General features: G+C 41.4%; 1 protein-coding gene across 1 annotated transcript; it reads left to right on the forward strand.

The window, feature by feature from the left end:
• The first annotated feature begins 242 nt into the window (after positions 1-242).
• LOC133018446 (RE1-silencing transcription factor-like) lies at positions 243-5,968 on the forward strand. The gene is made up of 5 exons (XM_061084815.1): positions 243-672; positions 2,148-2,271; positions 2,399-2,621; positions 2,743-3,010; positions 3,921-5,968. Exons 1-5 carry the CDS (start codon positions 385-387, stop codon positions 5,277-5,279), a joined length of 2,262 nt encoding a protein of 753 aa, XP_060940798.1. The 5' UTR covers positions 243-384; the 3' UTR covers positions 5,280-5,968.
• The last annotated feature ends 14,886 nt before the right edge of the window (positions 5,969-20,854 follow it).

The following is a 20,854-nucleotide window of genomic DNA, read 5'->3' on the forward strand; positions in this document are numbered from 1 at the left end:
AATGTTATGGGTGAGCGAGCTGCCCCCTAGCAAGATGGCCGCCACTTGCGGACGTTCGTCTCCGTTGGCCAGCAACTTCAGACGAGACATCTAGTCTTTATATACATATATATATATATATGGCTGGGACGCTTTTGTGTCTCTTGTGGCAACGGTGTCCATCCCTTTTAAGAGTCCTCTGGAAACACTTCCGATGTCGCTTTCTCTATTTACTCCTCTCGTCTGTAATGTGTTGAGTTGTGTTGTGAAATAGACGAAGATATTTTCTTACTTTGCTTGTGTTTTTTCCACTTGCATGGTTTTTCTTAAGTAGCTGTGCGTTGAGCTCCGTAGTAAAGGGAGTCTCTCTTGAAAGCCTTTGAAACACTTGGATTAGCTAGCAGCATGATTCGCGTTCGACCACCAAGATGCTCAGTGGTCGACTGCACAAATCCGCACAAAAGTGTTCATGTGACTCCAGCTGCAGAAGACATAAGATCGAGATGGATCGAGTTTATATATGATGGCAACGTTCCTGCAAAAGTTGGAAAATATCTGACAGTGTGCTCTAAACACTTTCAATCAGACTGTTTTTCCAACCTGGGCCAATATAACGCTGGACACGCGGTAAAGTTGTTTGTGAATGGGGGGTCGGTGCCATCCATCCGTTGCAAAACTGAGGCGAAGGGAAATGTAAGTGTTTTTTAAAAATAATTCTGGTATTTGCTTCTTTTAGACATTTTGTGTGGAGGCTAGTGACGTTAGCATGCTGTGGCGTGAGGGGGAGGTTGGGGAAATGCATTCCCTACTTTGTCTCTGTTGCCTGTAGGAACCCTAGGGTAGCATATTGCATGTGTGATTACTTGTGCATTATTGCGTTTGGATGTACTTCGTGTCAGAACGTTTGCATAGGTGTAATAGTGCCTCCAAGAAACAACATGATGCCTACTTGCACAGTAGTTCGTGTGGATGTTTATATACTGTAGTGTAGGAATTAACTTGTGCACGTATATAGTGCCTAGCATATGTGAAATAGTTCTTTTATCCAAAAAAACATTCCTTGTGAAAAGGCTTTGTGTTGAGGTGGAGAGAGGTGCTTTATGATTCAAAGCCAGTCCTTCTCCTATTGAAACCTTTCGACTCTACAATGGCGGGCTCATACATGTGAAATGAGCACTTATTTATTCCTGAATAACGTGATTAGCAGCTTTTTTGGGGGTAGAGCATACTCAAGAATAGGGTTGCAAAATTCCGGGAATATTCAAAGTTGGAAACTTTCCATTGGAATTAACGGGAATTAATCGGAATTAGGGGGAATAAACTGGAAATGTTGTGGGAAATTTATAGGCTACTAATCGTATTTACCTTGTCATATACAGACATAAATATAAACATTTTGTTTTGTCTTAGGCTGATTTGAGCCCTGAGGAAACTTTGGGCACTTGACTATACGCTTCTGCAGTTTGTAAAAAAACACTAATGCAATGCCAGAGATATAAATAGATAGCCAAACAATTGGAATCGTCTGTACTCATATTTTCCAATTGATGGATAAATGATTGGAAATAAGCTAGATGAACAGATGAACAATCCTCAATCAGCATGCTAATATATTTTCCCCAGTAATATCATGGAAATTTACCTGACTAGTCCTGCACACTACAGCAGGCCTCAGTAGCCCTGCTGTAGAGTGAAGGAAGCTGGGAGTTATCTGTGCATGTGATGGAAGAATGCACAGTGGAGGGTTGAAATTCAATGTGCAGCGTGTGCTGCATTACATACATCTTTAAAATAGAGTTTTGAATGATGTTTTTATTGATCAGCGTTTAATTTGCGTAGTTGTTTTTTTTTCAAAATTCCCATGGAAAGTTTCTGGAAATTCACTCACCTGCAGTTTGTCACTGTGGTGCATTTTAGGGTTTTGTGTATAGTACAGCACAAGTTAAAAATACTATTCATTGTATGATTATTTCATAATGATTTCTGAGAAATTCACGTAGGGCATGCATAGTATGACAATGTTATTGTACCTACACTTCTGTGTTGTGAAAATTGTATCAGGTGAAATGGGTTACTGCATTTCTTCAAATGCTTTTTTTGCTTCTTGTTCATCTTGTATGCATGACAGTAGTACAAACATGAATAACGTTGCTGCTTTTGGTGTTTAGGCAAGCGCATCTGTTCACGTTGCTAGGCTACATCACATGGCCTGCCAGACGGACCCACCCAAGCTGTGCACAGTTGGCACGCAGCTTTGTCTGAAAACTCTGGCACCTCACTACAAAAGCATAGGTGTGTTTACCCTCAGTTACTTCGTCATGTCATTCATTGTGTCTCTGTGTTTTAATTGTAACAGCTTCTCATTTTTTAATTTGGTGTGTCTCCAGGGATACTGAATGTATGTTTTTATGTTTCATAGCTACACAGATGACTGTGACCTACACTAATGTCGGTGTTGGAACCTCAGATTTGGCCTTCAAACCATCACGGCCAATAGGTAGGCCAAGTAAGAGACCTTGCATGGAGGAGGAAGAGGACATCCCTTTTGAGGGGAGTTCAAGTATGGACTTCAGGGAGCGACAGGATTCTACCTGTGGTCCTGATGACCTGATCACAGTCTTGACTGAGTCAGCAGATGTGAAGTGAGTGACTCAATATTTAATCTGAACATTTTAATAGTCGGATGGATTACATTCCTACACTTATTTTAGCTGTAGCAGCATGGAAGTTGATTTGTTTGTGAAATCTTTGTCTTTCTAATAGAATGGAATCTTCCAACCCTGCTCATAAGACACCCGCATGTATTGTCTATGAAAAGTGCCTCATGGAGCTGTTTGAGGAGTGCCCCCTGTGTCGGCGGGTGGCAGATGTGCGAACCGGAAGGTTTGGGACATTCCTCTCTGTAGAGCAGCAGTGCCTACCCTGTAAGTTCTACAGGAAATGGAATAGTCAGCCTGGCCTTGGTCGCACTCCTATCCAACGCTCAGCTGCAGTGAAGGTCACTGCTGCCTCTTTCTCCAAACTTGAGGAGGTAATTGTTAATTGACTTTACCTTAATTCACAACTTAATTCACCTGTAGTGATTAATTGAACATAGAATATTATCATCTAAATTTGTGGATTGAAATGATATATATCAGTTCAATAGTATATAGATAGATAGAACCAATTTAAAACATAATAAATTGTAATAACGATCAAAGCCCTGTTAGACCCAAGCGGTAGGTTTGTTTGATTGCATATATCATACAAAATGTTGAAAAGGTTGATGATGGCGGAATTTTTACACCATTAATGTATTTTTATTTTATCTTAGTACAATTTGGGGCATAATCATGTATGACATTTTGATAGTATAGTTTCCATGACCATGGGTGCTTGAAGGGATACAAGTACTGTAAGTGTAAGGTTGCCATGGCGTCACTCAGTTAGAAAGGACATAACATAAACATTCTGTTGTGGAGATCACATGTTTGGGTTTACGACTTGAGATATTAGTATTTTCTTTTGTAGTCTTGTGTTCTTCTTGTGTCAGAAACATCATCAATACAGCAGTGTATACTCTCATTCAGAACTTATCCAGAGTTATTTCTAGGGGTCTGGCAGGAGACACTCCGGAGAATGTCCGCAGCAACGGACATTTGCATCCTTACATACCTCTTCACAATCTCAGCGCATGTCTGAAAGCATATATTATGTATTTAGGTCTGACTAACTTTAGAATCTGAGGAGCCGAAAGAATTTAACACAAATCGCAGCAGCTGCCCCACGTTCCTTCCTTCAGGCAGTTGCACCTCACAATTTTTAAATAGCTGATTTAGAACAATTTTCAAATAGTTCCTTACTTGTGCTTCCTTTTTTGTCATTTGGCTGTAATATTCTGCACTGTTGAGACTTGGAAAAGTTAAATGTTGTCATTCTTGTCATTGTCTTGTTCACAGGTAATGCCAACAGAGGACATCCCCAGCAGCGCAGATGCCTTTGCGACTGTCACCTTGATCGATGAAGAGAGGGCTGAAGAGATCACTGAGGAGAGCGAACCCTCCGATGAAGCGGAGAGCAGTGATGAAAGTGGAGGGAATTCAGACAGTGACTGGAATCCATTGGATGGGATTTTGCTGGATGAGGGGACCCTTCTGGACTCTGAGGAGGAAACGGAAGATGAAGACGAAGAGGAGACAGATTCCCCGGGTGGTCTCAGGATTAACGAGCTCTGCAACGAGTGTGGAGGTTTTTTCAACTCTCTGAAGACTCACACGTGCGAACACAAAATGAAGCCCTTTTCCTGCAATATTTGCGGCAAAAGATGCGTTTCTGAAGCTTCTCTAAAACTTCACAGCAGAGTCCACAGTGAAACCTATGAAATCCCTTGCAAATACTGCCACGTGACATTCAAGAGAAAGGTGGAGAAAGTTAAACATGAGCAGATTCACGAAGACAGAAACGATCCCTATAAATGTCCCGACTGTCCGGAGTTGTTTCCCACCAATAAAGAGCGCAGGATCCACCTGAACAACTGTCACAGAACGACAAAGGACACATGTGGAATTTGTGGGATGGAATTCAGTGGTATAAGTCATCTTCAGAGACATTCTGTTGTGCACACGGGATTGAAACCGTACAAATGTTCGGTGTGCGACCGTGGCTTCAACCAGGAGAGCAACCTCAAATCTCACATGCGTCTGCACACAGGGGAGAAGCCATATAAGTGTCGGCATTGTGACAAATCCTTCAATCACAATGTGAGCTTGAAGAGTCATGTCCAGCGTCACCACTCGTCTGGGCACAAACGAAAGAGGGGTAAGATCAATGAAAAGGCGAGCAGCGCTAGTGACGCAGAGGACAATGAAAATAAGGGTGGTGCCGGCTCTGAGTCTGACAATGCAGATAAACAAGACACAGGAGAGACGGTGCAGCAGAAGGCAAAACGTATTCGGAAGCGCACAGGGAGATCCAGAGGAAGACCCAAGTCAAACCCAGATGGTAACTCAGTTCCGTCAGGGCAAAATGAAGACCAGTGTTCGAAAGCTAAGACTTCAAAATCAAAGTCGAAGAAGTTAAAGAAAAGTGGTGAAATCGATGAGGAAATTGAGTCGGAGCAATCAGACAGCGACATATCCTTCAACTCAGAAGAAGAAGAGTTGCAGGAGCAGAAAGCACGGAGGAGCAGAAGGACATCAAGAAGACGACCGACAAAGGACGATGACAGCGATTTTCACCCAGAAGAAGAAAATGAAAAGAAAAAGTGTAAGAGTAGCGGTAAGAACAGGGGGAGACGAAGAAAGGAGGTCGTGGTCTGAAAATTCTGTAAATACACAGAATCAAAGAATTCAGTTGATGTCAGGAGTTATGAAAAGAAAGGAGCCATATCGACAAGAGATCCTTACAGAACTAGTAGTTTAGGGTTATATGGACAGAAAAGATCAGATGAGGGTCATTGATTTAAACTGTACAGCAATGCTATAAAAAAACTTTTAGTGGCGCTAAAAGTAGAAAAGGTAGAAGAAAGTGGTCCAAAGTCAACATGAGGCCAATCTAAGAAGCTACAGTATTAAGCTTGTCATGGCAGCTTTGACCAATGACACGCATCCCCTGGGCTCTGGGTGAATGTCAGTGTAAGGTAAAATAATTACAAACTCAATTTTGGGAAATCTGAATCAGATCATAACCAAACTAAAGGAATGATGGGTGTTTTTGTAAGAGCATACTCTAAGTTCACGTACAGCATTATGATGCTGATACTGAGTTTCAAACCAAGTCCTTATTAAGGGCAGGCGTTGTAATACATTTGGTCGCTGCTTACAGCTTCGGTGACTTTTCCACCTGTTCAGAGTTCAGACAGAAAAATGTGACATGTTTTAGTTTACAAATCAATATTACAGAATTTTAATAGCTGGCCTTTTTGAATTGGTAGACACAAAGGAAGGTTTGGTATTTTCACCTGATTGTTTGAAAGTTTTGCAGCAAATTGTATCTCATTAAAAACAAGTATGCCATACATTTTGGACTGATCTGCGTTTTCTTTTTTCAGGATTTGAATCAGCATGCTATCAAAATAAACCACTATCCTTTCCCCCCCCTGACAGATCAGATTTCAAACCTCAGCGCTTCCCTAAGAACGTTAACAACAAATTTATGAATAAACTAGAATGACACGCAGTAGAACCCACTGCTCCGCCAAGCCCAAACAGTTCCTTTAAATTCAATCAAGCTGCATCAAATAGCACAAGATCAAACCTTTTTACATCAAGACCCGGTAATAATTCTAGTTCTATTCTGTAGTGGCCTCGTGCCAGTGTCTCATCCTTCCATTCAAATGGCATGGAGATTTGTCCAGTAATTTTGCGTAATAATTAAATACAAAGCTGGAGAGATCCTTACTGTTTTGAATCACCTTTCCTACATCTCTGCCTGTCTATGCCACTGAAACTGACCCTAAAGTAGTTGCAGCTATATTGAAATATGTGCAGTCTTTATTATGCAGAGTAGCTGGTGTGGGCCTTCAAGAGTTCGTAGTCTTTTCCATAAGAAATTTAAAACGTCCATTAGCTTCAGGGTTTTGTAAAGGTTATAAACATTTCTACCTAAATAACTGAATCAGACAAAACTGGGTGGCCAACTCCAGCAGAGCTGTTGTGGGTTGAAACGTCTGCCAAAGGAGTAATAACAACAGAGCTGTTGGCTTTTCTTTACTTTCAGTTTTGGGATCTAAGCATCTGGAGGCTGAATCTGGTTTCATAGCTCCCACTTTGATCTGAACCCCTGACTAACTCCCCACCCCCCTGCTTACATGTTCACTCTCGTTCGCTCTCTTTGCCAGTGCCTGAGCTCGCTTCAAGGCTCGTCAAGTATTTCAGAGTGTTGCTGGTTAAGCCCACGGTTGCTTCCTGGATTAGACATGCTGATAAATGGTCCAACTATGTTTGGAGGAGAGAAATAAAAAATAATTTCTTTGACCTAATGAGCTACGAGCCTCTCCACTGCTGGGATCTTCTGGTGCATAAAAAGCTGTCAGGTTATTAATGGATGAGTTTGAACATACTAGTAGCTTTCAATGGTGCATCTGTTAATATGTCCTGCTCAGATGCATTATCTTTTGATTGAAGTGACAAAAGAACAAGATAAAACACAATCCAATTTGTCGTGAAGGCTAAAACATGGTTTTAAGTGGCTTTGTCTGGTTGGACTTTCACCCAATAATTATTTTCAATGTGATGTTTATGAATCAGCGAACATAGGTCAATATAAACTAACAGGTGCTGCAATGGCAAAGATTTAAAACTATTCAGTAAAATCTGATAACAGTATTCAATTAATCTGATTAATCATATTTATCATTTGATAAATCAGCAAAGGGATAAGTCTTTGTGGAGTTTTCAGCTTGCAGCACTGAACCTTTGGATTAATATTTAAGGATTGTAGTGTTTTATTTATAACAGTCAATTAGTTAAAATTCAGCCAATAATCATAATGCTAAAATTAAAAACTTGTATATCCTTTCATAGCATAAACTGCAGCTCAAGGGTTTTACATCAAAACAAGAAGTGTACTTAGAGCTTTAAGAATTCGAAGGACATTTCTTCACTGCTTTGTGTAATTTTATACAAAAATCTATGCTATTCAAAGGCAAACCACTAGATGTCATCCTTATGCCAGAAATACAGACTTGTTTCCCCAAACATCAGGTGGGATCCGGGCCATCCTTCCTACAGCACCCACTCCGTTACTGTGGTAACTGTTCTCTCTCAGTACTCCAGCTGGTCTGGGTTGTGGTTTTCTTCGTCCTCTTGTCTTTTCCTCTGCTCTTGCTTTCTTCTCATTGGGCGAGGACACAGTTTCTCAGTGCTTTATCTCTCCCTCTCCTCTGGGTGCTTATGCAGATATCCTAAAGCTACCTCTCAAAGAACACAGGAGTCCAGATGTATTTTGTAGCTAATATGACACCTGCCGGGGCTTGCAAAAGAGATGCATTTGCTAACATCACAATGACGTCATTGTACAATTATAACGTCTGCTTGTTTCTATTTCGGGGTTTTCATTAGATCATGGCTGTATTACTTTCCTCTTATCCGCTCTATGTCCACTTTTATGTCTCTCCCCCTCTCTGGGCGTGATGATGTGGTGCTGAGTGAAGTAATCGGAGCTGCTCTGCGTTGACAGAGGAGTAGATTGATGCTTTGAGGCAGACTTGACATGAACAGTGCATCATGGAGAATATACAGTGAGTGCTCTGGCACGAGCTGCTGCCATCGGGATGAGGATCATTTTGATTTGGCTCAGTGTAAATTCACTCTCGAGTATTCACAACATTTAGAGATGCGGAGTCGGTTAGAGGGGAAAATTATGGGAGAGAAATATGGTATAATGAACTGAGCAGAGAATAGAAAGTAAAGAGTCTGGAACAAGCAGCCAAACAAACAGCACTCTTTTGATTTGATTGTTTCTGTGTGTGTTTAAGAAATCAGATTGGACAAGGGTTCCCATACGGGAACTCCAATATTTACTAAATGTCATAAGCCAAACCGATACGAACCCATATGGGCAACCTGACATTTTCCTCCTCATCATTTCCCAGACATCATTTATTACCTGGTTGTTTATTGAAATACTCTTGGCTTGCAACAGTTTGTATCCACTGCTCACTCTGCTTTAATATAAAAATGCACAAATGAGCTCTAATCATATTTAAAGAAATATTTCACATTTTAGGGAAATACGCTTAATCACTGTCTTATCAAGGGTTAGCTGCGTGGACTGTATATATAAAGATGGATGGCATGGATCTTGATGTAAACAAAGGGGACTGCTGTTTGTTTTCCACCTGTGTTTGTTTGGTAGTTAGCAGGATTATGCAAAAATCACTGAACAGATCACCATGACATTTTGTGGAAGGATGCAGTATGGATCAGGGATCAGGTTGTGTGATCTTGCCGTAATCCTGCTAACTGAGACTTAAACAAATGCAGACAAAAACAGAACCTCCTTGGTGAAAGAATTGTCATCTTGAACTGTTCCAGGATACAACAAATACATGCTTCTGCTTGCTATCTGTACAGGTTGTTGCAAAGATATTCCTTCTCCTTCTCTGTAAAGTTTCATTGCGGCCCTGTCACTGTCAGGTGGCGTTTATCAATCACACAGCCTTTGTATTGCGTTATTTATCATAACCCCGATCCTCCTTCCGCCCCCTCTCTGTGCACATCTACCCCATCAACAGTGCAATCACTTGTCTCCTGCTATATCCAGCCTTGTTGAGCGTCAGGTATTAGTCCCCCCCCCCCCCTCCCACCACCACCACCACAGTGCGGCATCGTCAATCAAAAACAGCAGGTATGTCGAGGGTGTCAGCAAGTTTTCTCCCTGAGTTGTGTTAGATCTTAGTCAGAGACGAGCATAAATTTAATGGGAGTGGGCCTCTAAAAATCCATACTGTTGTCAGTTTTGGATTTAAATCCAAACGTGATCCCGACACTCAGTTTTTCCATTCTGTCTGTGCTTGTCAGATCGTCGGCTCAGTATCTGACGTATCTGACCTATACCTCAAATGAGAGAAACCATCTTTGAGAGAAAAAAGTTGACGTGTTCTTTGATTTAGTAATTTAGTCTTATCCAATAACGTGGAGGAGGCAGGGTTTACTGCACCCGGCTGCCAGGTGATGATCAGGATGCTTCACTTTTGGAGAGCTGTCAGGCCCCTCCATCTTTTATGTACAATCTATGGGTTGCTAAAAAAATGTGAGACTCGGCCAACGGAACTACAAAAACTGTAAACTTTAAACCATTCCTCTGACCCTCCTTCACACTCTCACGGTTTTCTGACTGGATGGAGATTTTCCTGGAAACGAGACGATCGACCGGCAAGAGGAAAGAGTGAGTCGATTTTGTATCTGAGATCTGAGATTTGACATTTGCTTGTTGTTCATGACCAACAAGACCGAGGCATGTTACACATCCCTTTAGGATCCATATGCATACATACGATTACACTTGTCTGTTTGCATCTTTGTTTTTGGAACATAAATAAACTGGTGTTGGCTCAGATTCTAATACACATATTTCACACAGAAAGTATTACACACTCTATGGCACATACAGTGTGGCTCTAGGGATGCCAGTGTCTGTTTCACTACTTAAAATAATTGGATTTCCATGAAGTTTAGCAGAAATTATTCATGGTGTACAGATGATGAATCCGGCTGATTTAACCTCTTGGCTGTGTGGGGGCCCTGAACGCTGAATGCTCCGCTCATTAAGAAAACATGCAAATGGACAAAACACAAGCAAATACAGAAAACGCCTTCATATTTGTATTCATATCCATGTATTTGCAGCTCATGTGTTTTCTGTTGGCATGTGTTCTCTGTTTGCATGCGAGCTATTAGCATCCCTGCATGGCTGTAGCCTTGTTGTCTTGTCACTCCAACTGAGCACCTTTACTTTGTAACACATTGAAACTTATAATGTCCTGATAGATTGGAGCAGCTCCTTGCTTGAGCTTTTACTCCGCGGTAGCTCTGATGCTCTAATTGTCTCGGTGCTGCTCAGTGCTGCTGCGGCCCCTGCATTTGCATGTTTCACCTGACGTCAGCTGATCAAAACAGGCAGCCTATTCTACGATCCGCATGAAGTGGTGTCATCTTTTCCTCTGCTGCGCCCTGTGATACGTATTTTATGTCGACCCCAATTCTCTCTCTAATATCTCCATCAATTTTTTCTCTCCAGTCATCGATGTTATTCTGGGTTACAAATTGCAGTTGAATGATGCTTTGATTCGACTCTACAGAACTGAAATTGTATATATGCTCTTATTACTCTTCACCCTTCTGTCTGTTCTACTCTATGCTCATCCATTACTCAGTCTGCTCTGTGCATTGATCCCTTGTTCCCTTCCTCTCTCATTACACAATTTTCCCTGCCCCCTTTTTTTCTCTTTACCTACTTTTCCAGTTCCCTTCTCCACCTCCATTTGGCCATTTCTCTCTCTCTCTCTCTCTCTCTCTCTCTCTCTCTCTCTCTCTCTCTCTCTCTCTCTCTCTCTCTCTCTCTCTCTCTCTCTCTCTCTCTCTCTCTCTCTCTGTCTCTCTCTCTCTCTCTCTCTCTCTCTCTCTCTCTCTCTCTCTCTCTCTCTCTCTCACTGGGTATGCACATCTATCCATCATACCCTGTCTCATGCTTTACCAGCCACGCAATAAGTAATTGGATTTGATTGAAAAAATATACCTTGGTTTGCTCCAGTGCTCTGAGACGGCCGCATGTTATTCAGATCAGTGTGTGCGTGTGCGTGTGTGTGTGCATGTGTGTGTGTTATTCAGAGAGGTTATGAGAAGGATACACCCTGGGAATCATGAATATGTATTTAAAAAAATAATTTGCTTTCAAAGAAGGGGTTGTCAGGCTAAATACCACCGCTGAGCGCAGATAACAGGAGAGAAAGTGGCAGGGTTATCTTTCCATCTCATTGCTCGTCGCTCAAACAGACACTGTGCACACCGGCTTCCAAAAATAGAATAGAAATTCTACTGCTGCTGTTAATGGTAGTACTGCTATATTATTATACTATGTACTGTATTATCATTTGCCGGCACGGTCAGACGCAGCAACCCAGCACTCTTCACATTTTGGCAGATTTATCATTTGATTTCTTCTTTTTATTCCAAAAACAGAGGTCAACAACCTTTACAAACACATCTTTGATGCAACTTTCAAATGAAATTGATACTGTCTGTGAGAATAAGAATCAGGCCTCTCCTGGAATAATATTATGGGTAATGCAGAAAACATATGGTGAAAATACTGATGGCTGTTCGAAGTGCCCATTTCCATTGTCCCCTCATGTCCTGGAGGTTTGTGGAAGGTGTGAGTGATATTATGAGCTTGAATATGATCTACTCTGGAATGGCCCTTCTTCAAGGTTCATGGGTAGTTTCTTTCCAATGAGCCCTCAGTGAAGTCGCCGTGACGACCTTTACAGCGTACATACTGCTGCACCGCGTGGGGAACGAGCGAGAGGGATATGATGCATCTGGCACATTACGGGGTCTGTAGCAGAGACTCTATCAACATACAGTGCCATAAAACCAAGGACAAAGGGGACATCCTTCTCAGTGAGGTCCATTTACAGATTATAGAAATGGATAAATAAAGTGTCTGACGGTGTTTGATAAGCCCCCTTGGATGATTATGACTGGCCCTGCCTGACCACGTTGGCATAGCACTGGTTTCCAATGCAATGCAATCATGACTGTAGCTGCATTGTGGTTTTAAAAAGTAAACTTAAAGAAAGTTAAGTTGGACAATAATTTATGATGTACTGCCTCCCCGTGTGAAAACAAGGCCAGAGGTTATGGAGTAAATATATACCAATGCTATACTGTCCAGCTGAATGATTTGCTTGGATTCCATAATGTGAAAATCCCTGTTTCTATTCTCCCAGTTCTGTGTCCTGTACTGTGGCAGGTGAGGTTTTGCTTGTGTTACATAAAGAGCACAAGACTACCTGTGGCAGGAAATGTACTAAAAACCGGTTCTACTGTAAACAACTTAGTAAAAGTCAACAAAAATCATCTTCAGTTAAAATCCCTTCAGTGGCTCATAAATGCACTTTGATTTTTAGATCTCTTTTTTCTAAATATAATTTCCATGCGCCAAACTTTACTGCTCAGTTTTTAAAAATCACTTTTAAATATTATATTTGACTGTCAAATGAATGTCAGTTTTTCTTCTAAAATCCAAGATTCTTAAATATGTCGCTGCAGTGTGAAGTAAATTATGTTAAAACTTCATAAAATAACCTTCATAATGGGGCATTGGTTGAAGCCAGGTTTTAACTTACTTGAACATTTACAGGATGAATTGGGTTTTGTGCAGCTTAAACTATTAAAATGTATTAGTATGGATGTAGCCTTAGGGAAATGGGGGTGAGCATTTCAGAGCGTATTGCCTCCACACCTCATTACTAATGATTTAAATATGCATATGTATGACGAACACAATCCTTAATGTGCTTCTATTCTAATTGAGTAAAGGTGCCAGTTCGAGACATTGCTCAAATGGCTTGTGCTGAGTCATGTAATACATTGCATCACCCTGATTCTTTGGAATGTGACTGAATCTGTTACACATTCAGTCACTCAGTTTTGACGTTCGAGTACATCTCAACATTACTGAACTCAAACAAGCTGTTGTATGCACAGTTAAGAGTCTTATGATTAGAAATCGACACTGCTTCAAGATGACGCTGCGTGCATTAGGCCGTCCCGATGCTGCAGCCTCAGATCTCCTCTCTGCCGCTCAACAAAGAGTCCGACTTCAAGCTGCAGAGGTGAGGAGTGGAGGAGGGACCGTGTTTGAGAATAACTGACAGGGAGGAGGGGGAGAGACAAGAAGGCCATGTTTGAAATTATAATCTCGCCCCCTCCTCCCCCCTACACATACGCATTGCTCATTCTAGCCTGGAGCTCAGCACTCACATTACTAGTTGTTACTGTCTCTCTTATCACAGGGCTCTTCCAATAAATCCTAAAGGTAAACCCCTGGTCTATTAGACCAGCCTCCAGGAAACCCTGTGTGTGTTAGTGAGCACATTATGTTTATATATATATATGCGTGGCAGGTTTATGATACAGCTTTATCCGAGCCTTTTTAGTTTTTATAGTAAACTTTCTCCGCACTAACTTTGGAGGATTGCCATTTTTGACAAGTGACATGTTTTTTTTTTTATTTTAGATTAAGAACGTTATTTGGGGGGAGGAGTTAATGATCCCTGACAAGTTGAAAACTACTGCTGGCGTTTTTTAACTGACAAAAACCAAATGCTAAGTGGATTAAGAGCTTGTTATAGTGAGCGAGGACGGAGCTGATGGGCAGAATTAAAACATTTTGAAGATTCCGCTCAGATTCCGCTTCCTCTTGAAGTCAGGTCATAAAATAAAGTGCATCCTTGCTCTCTCACTTCTAAAAGCTGTCTGATTGCAGCGTGTCCTACAGGAATATCCAAGATTTATGCTCAGCTGCTGCCCAAGGTGAGGAAGTATTAACTATAAAGACTGTTGACTGTCAGTCAGAGTGAAACACAGGCTTTCCTGCAGAGGGAGGAGGTGAAGAAAGTGCCAGAGAGGAAGACGGAAGGAAGAACAGATACAGGAAAAGAGAACGAAAAAAGAGTATAAGCGTCATCTCCATTACATCACATTATCTTCCCTTTAGCAGGAGGTCCATCCAGGACCACCACACAGGTTAGTGTGCAGCTATCCTTGTTAAGACATTGCATTGACTTCCACACATTGTGAACAGCCTAACCTTAACCTAACCACAATTCAAATCGTAATGCTAAACTTAACCATACTTACTAATTGTCTAACCCTAGCCTTAGGCTAAACCTAAATCTAATGTCTTAACTACAAAATTCAATGATTTGCATAAGGTATTTTCTTTTTGTCCCTGTAAGGAAGATAATTCCCAATCCAATAAAGAGATGTAGGTCCGCACAACATGAGAAATACCTGGACCACACACACACACACAAACACACACTTATCCTCACACAAGTACAGTCTCCGTTCTGTGGTGTCTCTGCCACTGGATGGGCAGACAGACACTAAGATTGATGGGCTCCTTTCTAATTTCAAGGGAGATACCAGGGGCGTATAGGGCAGACATACTCTCTGTACCTCTGTTGCAAGCACTCTCCGACTTTCCTCCAGCGGCTCCATTACCCTAATGGCGATCCACCTCTGAGGAGAGAACAGGAGAGGGGGGGGGGGCAGTGAGAAGCAGGAGGAAGAGAGGTACTTCTTTGCCATGTTAACAGAGGACATGCAAGGTCAGTCCTAATCATGTTATTTCATGATCATTTGGTCCCCTTTAGCGAGGGTAATGGGGCCTATCAGCCCTTCAGGTCATCCATGTAAGTGCCTGACAAGTTGTACATGGAGCCAACATGACAATCACAGTGGTCTCCCTCTTCATGTAGCCAGGGTGAGTGAGTATGTGTATTATGTTTGCTGCGGCCTACAGATTTCTGTCTGTGAGACTAATCATGAGACTCAGAATTTCCCTGCGGTTGGTTCAACTCGATGGTTGCGAATTGCTTGTGTGACCCCTTAATAAATAACCATGTCTTTGTGCAGCTACAATTTCAATTTTCTCTACTTCGGACTCTGGAATCTATTAACGATATCACATTACATTCTGTAAGTAAAATCAACAAAAATATACATTTTTATTTCAAAAGGTGAAAAAAACAGACCCATTACTTATCAGTGGTTACCAACCTATTTGATTAACAACCTTTTAAGGAGAAGCAATCTCTACTTGTGACCTCTCACCTATATTGACAATTTGACATTTGTGTGTATTTGCTTAATACAAATATGTGGTTCTTTGTATATTTTTTGATAAAAAATCTCAAGTATAAACTTTAAAATATGGTAATTAATAAGCCAGTGAAAGACGCATAAATACCTCATGGTGTGTACAAATCTCTGATTGGGATTTAATGACAAAGTGCATCAAAAAGCTGTTCATTTTTGTCATCACCAAAATGCCATTTCAGCAATCATGCCACAAAATGCATCGAGAGTGCTGCAGATTTATGTGCTCGCAAAGCCTGACTCTCTCAAAACTGAAAAAAATGCCAGTCTGGACTATAGAAAACTTGAGATAAAAACATCAGTCTGGAATCTTTGATGTGCCGAGGACATTTCGGAGCAGATTTCTCTTTTCCACGGGCGGCTGTTTGTTCTACAGTAAGTTCATTACTGTCCCATCAGCTGCATAGCAGATCAATAGTCTGTCTTTCTGTTGGAGGGAGCGGCGGATAGAGAGGGTACTTCAACTGTCACACCACTCGGAGCTGGGAGGGAATATAGGGATGAGGGCTGGGGTGATGGACGGGTGGATGACAGGAGGGAGGAGGGGGGTTTGCTTTCGTGATCAGAGCTTTGACATCTGTAAATTTAATTAAAGCTGCGTGTGTATGTGTGTGTTTGTGTGCGTGTGTGTGTGTGTGTCTGTAGTTTGTTTTTTTATGATGGTGTGTGTTCCCCTTTCTGGTTGCCTGAGGGCGGAGTGTTGCCTGTGTCGATGGTTTGTCCTTCATCACTCGGCCCAAGGTTGACTAATTAGGACTCTGTGGCACATACACGTTTCCTCCTTTACTCTGTACGTCACATGTGCACAGTTTTTTTAACAAATTTGCTGTATATTTATATATATACACGATATTTTTATGATATAATGTGTAATGATAACACTCCCTCTTGATTACAGCTTGTCATAATCCCAGCTGGACCATTAGAGGGTACTCCGGATATCTATAATAAAAACCTGCTGACCATAGTCAGAGCCTGGCCTCTTATCTAGTATAAGTGAAGTTTTGAAGTTTGAACTGAGTCCAAAACAGCAATTTGTAAAGTCTCTACGTAGGAGTGACAGAAAATTATTTTCTGCCAGAGTGAGTCCTGCCAAGGTCCCTCTGTGACGTCCCTAAGTGGACGAGTCTAATAGAGTGAACAAGCACTCACATATAACTCTCATATCGGTTAATTTTCAAGTGAAAGGAAAAAAGACTCTCTCTGGGCTAAGTAAGGTGACACACAGTCATAGTCCTGACCATCATCAGGGTTCTTTCATGGTTTGGGTTTGAGACTCTGCATGACAACCACAGACTGTATGTAGACATTGTTTGAGTCCAGCGTGTTGACTTCTTTTCAGTTCGTATGTGACACATGGTAGAAAGTCCAGCGTTGCCATTTTGACCTGCTCTCGACACCTAGTGTATGTAAATCATCAAGGTGGGTTGAGTCATCCCATTCAACATCATACCTCTGGTGACAGTTTTCCCCACGGGGGCAGAGGTAAGACGTTCTGCATGACTCTCCTGCTTTGATGGGCTGCTTGAAAGAAACTTCAAGCTCCAAGTAACTGCTTAGAAAACGTATGAAATTCTTCTTTGCAGTTACAGAGTTGGTGGCAATAGTGTTCCATCTCCTGAAACATCCACCTCAGTGGCCAACAGTGGGAAAAGAGCAAGGGTTCAAAGATGGAAGACAGAGGTTGGCTTTTTGGACACAACTTTACTGTGTGTTTAGTATCGTTACTATGACGCCCACCACTGGTCTACTATTGTCCTTGTCATATACTGGATAGAAAGATACATGATGTGTCTCCCCTTTCTTCCCATGATCCAAAAAAGATGACAAAATGTTGCACGCTGCCGTCTTACACCGTGGACGTCATTTTGTCTGCATAGCGTGACCGGGAGATCTGCCTGTGGTAGCAACGCATTTGTTTTACCAATCATGAGTCAATCATGACATTTCACAAATTTGTGCCATCGACAAACATGGGGGTGAAAGGGTTTATGATCTATACTGCAAAGAGTCACCAGAGGGCAATCAAGACACTTCGCTTTTGGGATGCACTTCAGGACATTTTGTCAGGACCAGTAGTCCTCATGGGAACAAAACGTCATTTCTGAGGTTAGAGACAAGGTTGGTTAGACTGTCCACAATAAATGGAAGTCAATGCAATGTCCTAATAAGGTTAGTGCAAACCTATGTGTGTGTGTGTGTGTGTGTGTGTTAGAGAGAGCTAGCTTATGTGCCACGTTCAGACACTAATGCAGATAGCCACCTCAAGGGCAAAATACAGTAGGAGGGCAGGGATATGTCATCACTGATAAAAGGCTTGTGCACGCATGCACACGCACACACGCACACACAAATTATTGCTGATGCCACCCAGCAGCCAAGAGTCCAAATTAATTACAGCCATCCCATGTGAGAGCAGAGCGGCTGGCACAGGCCTTGACTGCTGCTCCTCCCCTCCACTCAACTGTTCTTCTCTCTTTTCTCTCTCCTGGATTAACAATTCACTTCTACACCGAGCGTTGAACACACTTTTAATCAGCACGTCTCTGCTGCTCTATTCGAAAATGACAGATCTTCAGAGCTACTCCCAGTTTTAGACTGTCACCTCCCACGAAGGCTGCAGACGCAAACCTTTTGATGCTCATTACGTTGAGGATTTGATTGTCAACTCTCGTCCTTTCTATTTCCATTTCATCAGCCAGCCATTGTGACAACTGTGACACATGTTCACACATATCTAATACCAGTGGGCACAGAGAGACAGTAATGGTGATTCTTAATTTACTTCGGAGTGGATTTCAAATCTCCTGGGGCTGTTTTATCATGTTGCAAATAAGAGACTCATTTCATGCAGGAGAATGATCTGCATTCTTAGGTTTAGTATTAGTGACAAAATAAAAAATTATATTAAGGAATATTAAAGGGAGACTGCACATTTGGAAAGAATTCTTTATTTTACAAATGAAATGTTGAATTCATTACCTGTTAAATGCAGCAGAAGACTTCCATGCTCCACCGCTATGTTTCTACAGTAGCCTGGAGTGGACAAAAGGGTTAACACTGGCTATGGATACGACCTCTGACACCATTACTAAAACATTTGATATTTTCGTTTATTACCTGATAAGGGTTTGAAGATCAAGGTTTGTTTGACACTAAATACATCTGAAGTCACTTGAAATATAACAGGTTAATTTAATGGGAATTCAAGTATTTTTCAACCTGGGCCCTACATTTATAAAGGTGGGTGTGTAAAATGTGAACATGTTTCATGTGCCAGATTCTTCGGAAAGAACAAGAATCACAATAGTTGACATTTTGTGGACTGTCGCAGTTGCCCCATATTACATTGCAGCCACTGTCGCTATGCCGCAGCTGCCAACAGAGGAGATCTACAGGACCAATTCCAAAAGCACCATTCATTTACACACCCACATTTATAAACTTAAGGCCCTGGTTGAAAAATACTGGTCTCCAACATTTGATCAGAACTGCGATCTTTCCTTTACATCAACCAAAGTGCTTTTCTTGTATATATCTAACCTTAGGGGTCGGTGGAAACCCAAGAATCTAAAGTCACTTTTTACATATGTATTCCAAACATTTGTTTACAATCCATCTGGTTGAAAAGAGAAATGACTCTAGAAAACTAACTATTGTCATTTAAATAAAAGCAGTATTTCTTTTTATGCCTTAGTTTATTGAATAGGAAACAGGTTAATAGGGACAGGCAATGCAACACATGTATTTAGGTCTAACTTAAACTATTTTGCAGCCACCATCCCTTAATAGGCATTTAAATTAGGAATTTGGTTAAAGCAATAATGGTTTCAAGACCTCTTCCATTCTCCAATCTTGTTCTTGGCAGGACTTCAGACTTGTAAAAAATAATCCAGTCTGGCCTGTCCCGTTGAGATTGTTTGTCCTGTAAATGTTGTTACCTTGTGAAGGGTAAGTTGGGCCAACACGAGAGCTCCCATATCCACACGGACAGCCACTGCTGAGTGGAAACAGCCTCCAGCTTTATACAATGCAGCAGCTGAGATCCCTGCTGCTCACTCCAACGCTGAGAGGCAACACAACACCACTGGAATCGGAATCACTGTTAGATCTGAGTTTCAGTTCACTCGCTCTGAGAGTAATGCCGCACAAAAGAATAATAATAATAAGTCCAAGAAACCTCTGAAAATGACTACTCATTTCATTTAGCATGTTCTTGTATAAATAATTTGTTCATAAGATATATCCTAAAAATAATGCAGCCAGGCTAGGTGCACATCTGCACGTGGGTAGTTTTATATTACTGCTCACCATCTGTTACAGCCACTTATCTCACTTTGACTCCTTCTTACTTATCTGATTACTGTAACAAGCAATAAAACAAGGTTCTCCATCAGGTCGACTCACCCTTGTGTGTATCTCCACTAATTACAGATGCAGACCTATTACTGTGTTCTCAGGAGGTGAATCTTCATTCACTTCAGCAGAGATGCAAATTATGTCAAGTCAGCTCAGTTCTGATGGGGAGTGCAGCAACTTCTCCAGTATTTGCACACTGTGAACAGAGTGTTGTCATTTAGAAGTGTTCAAAAGGTTCTTTGTGTGCGTCTTAGTGTTTGTGTGTGTGTGAGTGTGTGTGTTTGTGTGTGTGTCTGTGTGTGTGTGTGTGTGTGTGTGTGTGTGTGTGTGCACTCCAATCAAGCATTCCTCTTTTAGCTGCTTGCAAATTATGCCTCTGCCAGAACAATGTTTCCCCCTTTAAAAAGTGCAGTTCTGGTAATCAGGTGAGCTAAAATATTCATTCTCATTTCTCATTATCCTCAGGCTTAAATAAAAATGTTCAGTGTTTCAGGGAATATGCTGATTTGCTTTTTTGCTGATAACTAGATGAGAGGATTGATACCACTCTCGTTGATTTAACAGTGGCTGTGTATGAAAATGGACGAGTCGTCTCCACCTCCTCCCATGAAGCCAAAATGTCCTGGATACGGGCGACGTCTTTTGCTCAGAATGAGTGTCAATGTCAACTGTCAATCTTTCAAACCTTCCATATTGTCGTAGCGTCAAATAATCAATCAAGCTGCACCATATTTCACACACACACATTGATATTATTTCCTAAAATATGTCGTCAGGCTCAATGAATAATTCCTTAGGAAATTTGTGAAAATGTTGAAAAACATAATTTCCCACTAATTAAAGATGAGGAGGAAAAAATCATGATCCGTACCAAGATTTAATAAGTTTTTCCCTTACCCATATCGCATCTCTCCTCCATTTTCCCGAGAAAACCATTTAGTTGTTTTTCTGTAATCTCGCTCACAAACAAACCAGTTGTACTGCAAACAGCCACCAGGGGGCAATCAAGATGTTTTAGCTTCACTTCGGGAGCTAGCATGCGGTCCATCTAGTTTTGATAGGCTCACTGTTTTCTTTGTTTTCCAGTTCTTATAAGCTAAACTAACTTTATATACTATAAAGCCTACACATGCGGGAGTCCAAAA

This window comes from Limanda limanda, chromosome 13, assembly GCF_963576545.1.
Source record: "Limanda limanda chromosome 13, fLimLim1.1, whole genome shotgun sequence".
In the NCBI taxonomy this organism is placed as follows: domain Eukaryota; kingdom Metazoa; phylum Chordata; class Actinopteri; order Pleuronectiformes; family Pleuronectidae; genus Limanda; species Limanda limanda.

Excerpts from the sequence above, each read along its gene's own strand:
- LOC133018446 (XM_061084815.1), top strand. The coding sequence starts at position 385 with ATGATTCGCGTTCGACCACCAAGATGCTCAGTGGTCGACTGCACAAAT. Across the intron at positions 2,622-2,742 it reads ACTGAGTCAGCAGATGTGAA|AATGGAATCTTCCAACCCTG; the intron begins GTGAGTGACTCA and ends TCTTTCTAATAG. Across the intron at positions 3,011-3,920 it reads CTTTCTCCAAACTTGAGGAG|GTAATGCCAACAGAGGACAT; the intron begins GTAATTGTTAAT and ends TCTTGTTCACAG.